The sequence below is a fragment of the Atta colombica genome, unplaced genomic scaffold (genome assembly GCF_001594045.1).
Source record: "Atta colombica isolate Treedump-2 unplaced genomic scaffold, Acol1.0 scaffold38, whole genome shotgun sequence".
Taxonomy (NCBI): Eukaryota; Metazoa; Arthropoda; class Insecta; order Hymenoptera; family Formicidae; genus Atta; species Atta colombica.
In genome coordinates this window covers 4,394,235-4,404,358 of record NW_017259490.1, presented here as the reverse complement: position 1 = coordinate 4,404,358, position 10,124 = coordinate 4,394,235, and the positions used below count along the sequence as shown (strand labels likewise).

The 10,124-nt window shown below is 29.0% G+C and overlaps 2 protein-coding genes across 5 annotated transcripts in view; one reads left to right on the top strand and one right to left on the bottom strand.

Annotated features, from left to right (window-relative positions):
* Window positions 1-2,740, top strand: part of LOC108690876 (myosin-11-like) — an 8,168-nt gene extending 5,428 nt beyond the window's left edge. The window contains exons 22-31 of the mRNA XM_018198393.1: window positions 36-189; window positions 277-497; window positions 621-857; window positions 943-1,023; window positions 1,102-1,239; window positions 1,317-1,505; window positions 1,571-1,717; window positions 1,864-2,111; window positions 2,207-2,396; window positions 2,462-2,740. Coding sequence (XP_018053882.1) covers window positions 36-189; window positions 277-497; window positions 621-857; window positions 943-1,023; window positions 1,102-1,239; window positions 1,317-1,505; window positions 1,571-1,717; window positions 1,864-2,111; window positions 2,207-2,396; window positions 2,462-2,668 — 1,812 coding nt within the window. The 3' untranslated portion in view covers window positions 2,669-2,740. The remainder of the gene's footprint in view (window positions 1-35; window positions 190-276; window positions 498-620; window positions 858-942; window positions 1,024-1,101; window positions 1,240-1,316; window positions 1,506-1,570; window positions 1,718-1,863; window positions 2,112-2,206; window positions 2,397-2,461) is intronic.
* Window positions 2,741-4,799: 2,059 nt separating this feature from the next.
* Window positions 4,800-10,124, bottom strand: part of LOC108691058 (ras-related protein Rab-5C) — a 6,974-nt gene continuing 1,649 nt past the window's right edge. The window contains exons 1-6 of one of the 4 annotated variants that reach the window (XM_018198691.1): window positions 9,784-9,990; window positions 8,194-8,362; window positions 7,950-8,101; window positions 7,608-7,824; window positions 7,138-7,262; window positions 4,800-5,050 (exon numbers count right to left, since the gene is read on the bottom strand). In XM_018198691.1, the coding sequence (XP_018054180.1) occupies window positions 7,150-7,262; window positions 7,608-7,824; window positions 7,950-8,101; window positions 8,194-8,356 (645 nt within the window). In that variant the 5' untranslated portion in view covers window positions 8,357-8,362; window positions 9,784-9,990 and the 3' untranslated portion in view covers window positions 4,800-5,050; window positions 7,138-7,149. The other 3 variants (XM_018198692.1, XM_018198689.1, XM_018198690.1) reach the window with 3 other exon arrangements.

The following is a 10,124-nucleotide window of genomic DNA, read 5'->3' as shown; positions in this document are numbered from 1 at the left end:
TATATATATATATATATAAATGTATTTTGTTACAGATGGATAATTTTATGCAGACGAAGGATTGCTCCAAAAGTAAATGCACAAACAGATCGTGCGCAATATATCTTGAAGACAAAAACTGCGATACTCAAGATTTGGAGTACTCGAATAATACTACATATGAAATATCGCATATGGAAAAACATTCTGGTAACGTGTATAAGACGTGTATAAGACGAAACCTAAGCTTTTCAAAAAGAATATAAATTTATAAATGCAAATTAATTAAAATTTTAGTTAAAGAAGCAGAAATGAAGAATATCACTCAGATACAAGAATTAAAAGCAGAATTACAAAAGGTGAAGCATACAGAGTGCGATTTAAGATACGAAAATCAGCAACTTCAAATTAATCTACAGCATCACGTATCAGAAACTGAAAATCTAATGAAGAAAATAGAGCAAAAGGAAACTGAATATGAAGAACTTTTGTTGAAATTAGAAAATGGAAAAAAAGAGGTGATGACATTTAAACTCTATTTTTTTATTTTTAAATTATTCTCTTATCGTTATGAAATCAAAATTTGATGGATATCCATTTTTCAAAGTGAATTGATTATATATAATTTCAAAAATTTATAGATCAATATGTTAAACGATCGAGTCATGAATAGCAAAGAAATTATTAAAAATCAATCTCATGAAGTTGAAAATCTTAGGAAAAAGTTACTCATGAATGATCAACAAACGGAAAATTTATCTGAACTGAATATATCGGAGCTAACTATTCTATGTGATCGAATATATTCTCTGAAAATTTTACTTCAAGAGAAATCGGAAAACATGGTAAAATTGCAAGCCGATTATGAATTACTTAAGGTATGTAGGTAATTGTGTTGATATCTAGTAAAAATATAATAGAAAACGATTTACATGTATTGAGATTTTATCACATCTGCTTTAGAATGAAAATTCTATATTAAAGAATCAAAATGACATTATACAAGCTCAAATCAAAGAAGATACTTTACAATTGAAAGAAAGGGTAATGTATATATAATAGCTTATATATTTTTGTTACAAAAAAGATGAATATTTTATTACTTTTTAAAATCTTATTTAGCTGAAAGAGGCACGGGTAAAATTGCGCCAGACAGAAGACAATTGTCATCAAATGGCTGAAGAGCTCAATAAAGTTCAAGAACAATTAATATCTACAACAAAACGAGAAGCTGATTTACAAGAATCATTAATGATTATGGTAATCCTTTTTTATTTGAAATAAATTTTATTAAAAATATGTGTAAAAATTCTTCATAAAAATTGTTTTTCATTTAGGAAAAAGATCATCGTTCTAAGATTGAAGAAGTAGAAAATGAAGTAGTCCGTCTTCGTGATTTAGTGGACAAACTAAGTGAGGAATTGGAAGAGATCAAAAAGATATTAGCATTGAAAGATATCGATCTTTGTCAAGCGCAAAATAAATGCAAGAATTACGCTGATCATTTGGACATTACGCGTCAAGATGTAAGCTTATATAATATCTAATTGAAGTAAATGGGCAATATACATCTTTAATTTGATACTTTTAGCTTGAGAAAGAAAAAGAGGAATTAACACAGGTCGAAAATGTAAATCGTGATTTGATTCAACAATTGCAGGAATACATGAAAGATAATTATCATCTTGATCAACAGAAAATTTCACTTGAACGAGATAATTCTACATACATAACTGAGGTATGATACTCTTTTCGATCTCTTGAACAATGAATAATTAATTTGAATATTTTTTTGCACTGTATATCATAATCAGTACACATTAATTTTTCCTATTTTAATCATATATATTATTAATTATAATTCCAAACTATTATGTTTATTAGTTACAAGATATGCGCAAATCTTTGCACGAGTTAAAAAAGGAATGTCACTTGAAGGATCAATCTTTAACAAACATGTCAGCTGATTTAACTGATACAGCAATGAGTAGAGCAAAACTCTGCAAAGAATCTCAATATATAGTTTCATGCATCCGTAACTATATAGAGCAACAGAAAAAATACAATGAAACTCTGTCGAAAAAGTTGAAAAATAAACAACAACTTATAATGCAGCTTGTATTTGAAAAAAAGTAAGTATATAATAAATCGAAATATGTTTTCTGTGATTATCTAAAATCAAGATCTGTCTTTTCTATATTTAATATTAAATAAAATTTATTTCTAGAACTTTATTAATTAAAATCCGGAAGATGAAACGAATTAATTTATTAGCGCAAAAACTGAAAAGAACGCATAAGTTAGCTAGCAGAAGTTGTAGAAAAGTGCATATCAACGGTTATATATCACCATCAATTGCGTACCAGACTACGGATACTGATTTAACTTCAAGTTTGAACTGTACAAATTCACGAAAGGTTAGTGCTAATTAAAAAGGAAATCTTAGTTTTATGATATTTAATTTACATTTATGTGCCTTTAGAAATATTCAACGAAACCGATCAAAATTGGTCGATGTACATCAACATGTGGCAATTCATGGTGGTTTCCCAAAATGGAACATTTAATAAATGAGGTTCGAAAAAATAATCGATGGTGGAATGAAAATTTTAAAAATGGAACGGAATCTGACACTTCATTGGAAGACAATCGTGATTACGGTTATCAATCCTCGTCTACAAGCAAATGAAGAAGATTCATAGAAGATTTATTTTGATAAAGACTGAAGAAAAAGTATGAGATAGAAATTTGAAGTATGAATACGAAAAACAGAAATTTATAACGTGACTTACGTTAGTTTGTGTTGCGTCTTTTTTTACATAATTTTTAACAAACATAATTTTTATGCAAATATAATTTTCTACATATATGTCAAATGTATCCTTTTTTAAAAATAAACAGACATTTCTTGTGTAATGTGTGCAATCATATCAATGTTCATTCATTTTTGTCAAAATCTGATAACGATACAGTAATGAGTCATACAAACGAGATGCAATAATATAATATTTTCCAAATATATTTTACGAAAAAATTCAAGTATTATTCTAGCCTGATCTGGCGTAAATATTTCTGCGCATTTTGGTGGATCCTGAAATATTTTAATATGAAAGAAAATATATTCGATAAAAATTAATATTAGTAAAATGCTCGATTAACATAATTACCATAATGGTACATTCAAGAACGCGCTCAAAAAAATATTTATATGTTTCCTCAACTGTATTCCAATAGTTTGCAAGATACAAATTGTGAGTTAAAAGCATTAATTTCATAACTATCGCAATTTGTTCGTCAGTAAATAGATTCTTCCTAAATACGAAAAGTGATCAAATATAAGTAGAATGCTTATATAAGTCTCCGCAGTTGTTGATAAATGATGCGGAAATAATATATTTGTAAAGTGACAAGATATAATTCGCAATCAATTAAAATGTATTTACTAACGAAGTTAACTGCAAATATTTCTGAATGAGTCCTTTTCAGTACAGAAGATAAGTACATACACTCAATTTGTACATTCTAATTGCTTGAGAATCATAAACATATTCTTTAAATCGCGGAAGCTCATGTAGGTATTTTCTTTTATTTATGTTTGATTTATTCTTGGAACTACAAAACTACCTTTATTTCTTTTTTAAATGAAAAATAATATTGGTTTTTTAAGCTAAATATGAATTACCATACAAGTTATGTAAGAAAAAAATAGATTACTCTAATATATGTTGAAAATTTTACTTGAAAAATCTAAAAATTTGCCATAGAAGTTTTACAAGTATTTCTTTGTTTTCCTCTTTATATAGTATATCAGGTAAAAATTTTTTTTCTGAAAATTATTATTTATATTTTATCATATATTATTGGCAATTCTAATAATTTAATAAATAATTAAAGAGTTCAAATTTTTACCGAGAAATAGCAAAATTGATTTTCGATCTTTTTGCTTTCTCATATAAGTTACATCTTCAGACGTTATCAATTTAAAAGATAAATGGCACGGACTATCCAATGGTACACTGTCAAGTTTCCAAGGTCCGCATATATCGTCATAATTTATATTATTTTCCAACTCAGGCATAGAATATATTTTCCTGGATAAAATTTTCTGAACTTCTTGCATTTTATATATATTATCGCATTCGTTTTATCAGACTCACTCTTACACAAACGTCATTCATTTCTATATCATATATTCCAATATTTTATAATGATTCTAAATATGTTGGTAACATATCTATTGAACACAGAAGCATATTAATGTTATATAATGCCGAGTGAATATATAAATAAATCCATATTAACAAAAGATCTAATATCTTAAAAAGAAGCAATTGTCTAATTTTCTGTATAAATGTTTATGTTTTCTACAAAGTTCCGGTCAAATAAATGGGCAATCATCAGAACCGTCGTAATATTCACAAGTTTATTTTTTTTTGCCGTGTAATCATTTATAATTCATTATGAGTTGTCAATAAAATTAATATACAATATATTTTAGAGCAAGAAATTGTTATACGTGTTACAAACTAAGAAAGGAAATACATAGTAATAGCAGCAGGAATAGCCTCTCCTATCTTACAAGATCTCCGCGTGCCAAAAATTCATTAGATGTTGTATATTTTAAATGTACTGTTACTTTATCGGTATTTACGGTAATATTAACGGTGTATTATATTTTTATTAATTATCATTATTAATATTATTATTTATTATCATTAGCATTTATATACTTATTACATATATAAATCATATTTATCTATATGATTTATAATATATAATGTGTATTTATATATATTTATATATTTATAACGAACACCGCCCATTACACTACTAGAATTACAAATGGGATCTTTCTTTTACCACCTCTTAATAGATCTGATACTCAAAATAGATGATATATCGTCGATTACATTGAGACGCAGACTCTTAGTCAATCACTCAAGCAAAATGTTTGCGAATGTCCCACACAGTTCACTTCCCACTCTATTTTTCCCCTGTTGTGTGTGTCTTCTTCTCAAATTCATCGTAGCACACTCGTAGTGCACTTATCTTTGTAGATTATAGTACACATCTGTAATCAGAAATAGATAGCGCGTCTACTGCAATATTATTCTAAATGAATGCAAATTTAATTAATATAATTGGAAACAACATCGAGTAATTTAACTTAATTAAAAGTTTTACAGATAAACGATACAAAATTGTGTCGATAATGTGTTGAAATGTAAACTTTCTCAGATATAACAATTTACTTCCAACTTACCTAATTTAATCAAGAATCTCTGAGAAATAAATAATTTCCTCCGTAGAAATAAAACGGTAATAAATATTTAAGTAACGTGTATATCATTGTTATAATTATTTTTGAAGTGTAATATAAAATGTACAGCTTACGAACGTATGCAATGATCGTCTTTTTCGTTACATGTATATAAATGATAAGGAGAATGAGTCACAATGTACAATTCCATAATGTACTGTATTACAATTGTTGAATATCTACAATGCACAAGACTGTAACTACTGTAAAACACTTTATTTACCTGGTGAATATTAAAAACTTCTCTATACAGGAATAATAGAACCTACCTGTGATTTTTAACAGAATATATCTAGATAGTTTTATATCATAGCGAAAATAAGAATAAATATATAATTAGGATATAACAATATTAGAGATTGAAGAAAAGGATTGCACCCTGAGAATTTTCTTTTTTTGTAACAATTTTAAACAGCTTTACCTATTATTATTACAAAATAATATTTCAGATATACAATGATACGAATCATTGCACAGGAAATGGGAGCATTATCGTAAATTACAAAAAACATTTCCACAAGCTTGCACAACGAATATCATGCACATATATTCTTGTAGCACCTTTATCAGTCAGAAATTAGTATCCTCCGAAAAGAAAGGAAACTTTTACAAATTTATAATATCTATAAACATATAGAGTGTCATATAAACACTACAATGTGCCTAAGAGGGATATCTAGTGCCTTATATTAAATAACTTCTCTTTTTCACGAAATTTTGAATAATACACTTAAATTAATCACGGATGAACAGATATATGAGAATAGCAGATAAAATGAAAAAACTAATAAAAAAGTATTATGCTTTTAGATGTATCTCATAGATTACAATTTTTCATGCGCAAATAATGAAAAACTCTGACTTTAATAAAGCTGTCACAGTAATGTAAATGCTATTTAAATCTAGTAGAAATATATTGAGAAAAATAAAGATTTACTTTAATAGCGACATATCAATGTAATAATTGTGTAAATAAAATAAAAGATTTTAGCTAAAGAATTAACTTAAGCATATATTCAACATCATTATATTGGATGTTTGTGTTAAAGTTTGTATGTTTTAAACAAATATACTGCTAAAAGAAAAATTTCTGAGAAATATTATATATATAGATATATTATTAACATGGAAACGTAAAATTTAGAATCGTTTTCTTCACACACACACATACACACATTTGTGTGCAACTTACTACCTTTTAATTACAAGAAATTGTCAATGTTTAGCTAAATATTATACAGCAATATTACAGTTACATTTATATCCTGCATGTTATAAATTTGATGGTCATATATATTGGACTTTCAATCCGCGCTCTTTACTTCTTTGTCTATTTCCAGCCTTTCTTCATATATCTACTGTTACAGTAAATATAAAGGAGGCAAAAGTCGAGACGAATTATACACTATAAAAAATATCATAAACATAACAAGAAATATACTCTATAAAATTGCATGACTACTCAGATACCCCATTATGACATACTAATACAAAAATCTGCTAAAAGCATTTTAAAGTGCAAATGTCTACTTCTACGCAATATCAAATCGATATATTCCCGTTTCCCCATTCTTCTTTTGATCGCGCTTTCGTTTTATTATATATTCTAATATTATAAAAATATGTGAACATGTTATTACACTGAACATTTGATTCGTAACATATTCATTAGGCATATATCAAATATTTGCTGGTTTTTCATCAATGGAATAATGTCTCTCATCAATTCAATCAATTTTAAAGATAGTATATATATATATATATATATATTATATATATATACATTCAAATATATGTAATGTAAAAATATAGATACGAATATATTGTGAGACACATACGGATTTAGATAATCACTTGCAGCAATTGCCGGTTGCTGCCTTTTGCCCATCTGACTCGACTAGTCGACGGCCTTGACCACTCGTACTTGCGCTTCCTGATTGTTCATTTTTAGGAAGCTTTTTAGCTACAAAAAGAAATATCTTGTTATAGCAAAACTGTGTCAAAGTGTTTTATAATCATAAGCATTTTTCGAAACTGTTGTTTTTTGCTATTCAATGTAATGTAGCACCAACAGATGTAGAGTTGCAGTTACTATGTATTTTGAATAGCGATAACGCGTAACATGAGATAGAATCACATTTCTGCGATAGTATACTTATTATAAAATAAAACAAAAAATTTATATATGTAATATTTACGTAATTTGAAAACACTAATATTACTTTTGTAGTATAATTTTTATGCAATTATCTGCGGATAATGTGCAATTAAATTTTAACAGAAAGAAATAAAAATATACACAGCTTACCAATTGCAAGGAATATGTCATTAACATTCATTGCCGTCTTAGCAGATGTTTCCATGAAAAGAAGGCCATTTTCATCCGCATATGTTTGAGCTTCATCGTACTCAACGACTCTCTTATTTGCCAAATCTGCCTTATTTCCAGCTAATGCTATTACTATGCTCGGACTGGCTTGGCGCTGCAATTCTTTTACCCATGTTTGGGCACGTGAGAATGTATCCTAGTAAAATAACAAATATCAATTAATTAATTATCAATTAATTTTGTCCCCTTCTCGTTGATTTAACTTCGTTATAAAAAAAACATTCTCCTTTAAACTTACACAAATTCTTATAGATTACTTACCTGATTTGTTATGTCATACACAACAATGGCTGCCTGTGCACCACGATAATACATTGGTGCAAGACTGTGATAACGTTCTTGCCCCGCAGTATCCCAAATTTCAAATTTTACAGTTGTGTCATCCAAACATACGGTTTGTGTTAGAAATGCAGCTGGAAATAATTATACTCGCGGTAGTAGCAATACAACTAATGTAAAAAAAAATATGTGGCATTAAAGAGCAATTGCACATAAATATTCTTACCGCCAATTGTACTCTCCTGGTACTCGTGGAACTGTCCTTTGACAAACCTTAAAACAAGACTTGATTTTCCGACTGCTGATTCACCAAGTAAAACTAATTTAAACTGACAAATTTTTCCTTGTGTTGATCCATTCGGCCTCTGGGCCGTACCCCGAGTTGCCATGATCACCTAGAAAGAAAATTAATTTCTTAATTTTAACTGATTTCGCAATTTCATTAACTATTAACAATATTACTAGCCATATTATTAACCAGAAGATATATTTATAAGGTATTTGAGGAATATTCTTCATAATAAGTGTTATATGTTTGACGATATCTTCTTTCAACTTATTTTCAATTACATTTAAATGTTACAAAAAAGAGAATATAAGTAGAATGAAAAAATTGAAATGTATTCAAAGATTAGTATATTATTCTACATAATAATACTGTTTCTTATTAGAAGTTTTTTAGAAGAGTATTTAATGAAAAAATATATTCTATAATAAAATAAAGTAATTTTTTATATGTATAATGCAATATAATATTACAATTAATTACAATTAATATTACAATGATATGAAAGACTTAATATAATTCCTGAAATCAAAATAAAGATACATCCAATGTTTAGATACACATCGAAAAACTTTATATACTTAATCTTTTTATATAGAGAAGTGACATATTGTAAGATTTAATAAAATTCAGTTGTCATTGTACACAATAAGTTCAATTCAATAGATAAACGCATCTATTTATACTGGAGCTTTATACCTGACAGATAAGACTTTACTTCAAGTATACAGGAATTAATTACAATATTTTTAGATTATCTGTCGCCTATGTATCTAGCAAAAATAGCAAATATAACAAGAAACACAAAAAGCAGGATTTAAATGCACAACCAAAAGTAACAATCAATTAAGAACAATTGCAAGAAAAACGTGTGCGGGAGACAGAGGATCATTTTAAGACGAGATATTTGCAGTGAAATACGAATGTATACCAGTGATAAGATAAGGAAGCCCAGAAAAACAACGATTGCGGTGAAAACGATATTGAAATAAATGAATTCAACATTCCAAGAATCAAGTTCAAAACGACGGACGAGTGACGATACCGGCATGGGGGATCTCATAGTAGAAACAAATAGAATGAATCACTCACGAGGTCCGACGTGTTTCTCTCTACTGTAGTTAATTAAATAGAATAGACGGATTACTTACGCGTGCACGGTGATAAAAAGTTAAAGGTAGCTTAGCTTTATTTGAAGGAGGACGGCAGGGATGGAAAACAGACGGCGGGTCTCATTAACCCATTAGGATCCAATACTGTTAATTATATTATCCAATTAGTATGAACCTTAACGTCATCGAATACGTCCTCCGGCATTATTTTTCTTTTCTTTCCTTCCTTCCGCGAGGCTGAGAACGAAATTTGGAGCGATTAAGGCGAGAAATGAGGGGAAGGGGCCCAGGAGAAGGGAGCGATGCACCCACAAAGACTCCCGACTTTTACTCGGCGCGATCACGAGATCCAAGTACATGCAAACGCTACGTGAAAAGGATCCGTCGACGAGGAGCTCCGCTCGCGCGCTCTATGTACCGTCTCGTACGAACCGTCTGCCTGTCCGTCTCACCGCCGCGGCATCCGTCGTCGAAAGGAAAAGCCACTGGAATGCGATCATGTACGTCACCGCGACACTTCCGTAACCTTGGGCACTCAGGGTGTTATCGAAAAATTACGAGAAACCGTTAAAACGATGCATCGACATAGCACGAAGGAGGAATAGAGAGAAACGGAGAACAGCCATATTGCGTATGTATTTATTGTATATGCGTGTACGTGTTGTGTGTATATATATATATGTATGTATGTATGTATGTATGTATGTATGTATGTATGTATGTATGTATGTATGTATGTATGTATGTATGTATGTATGT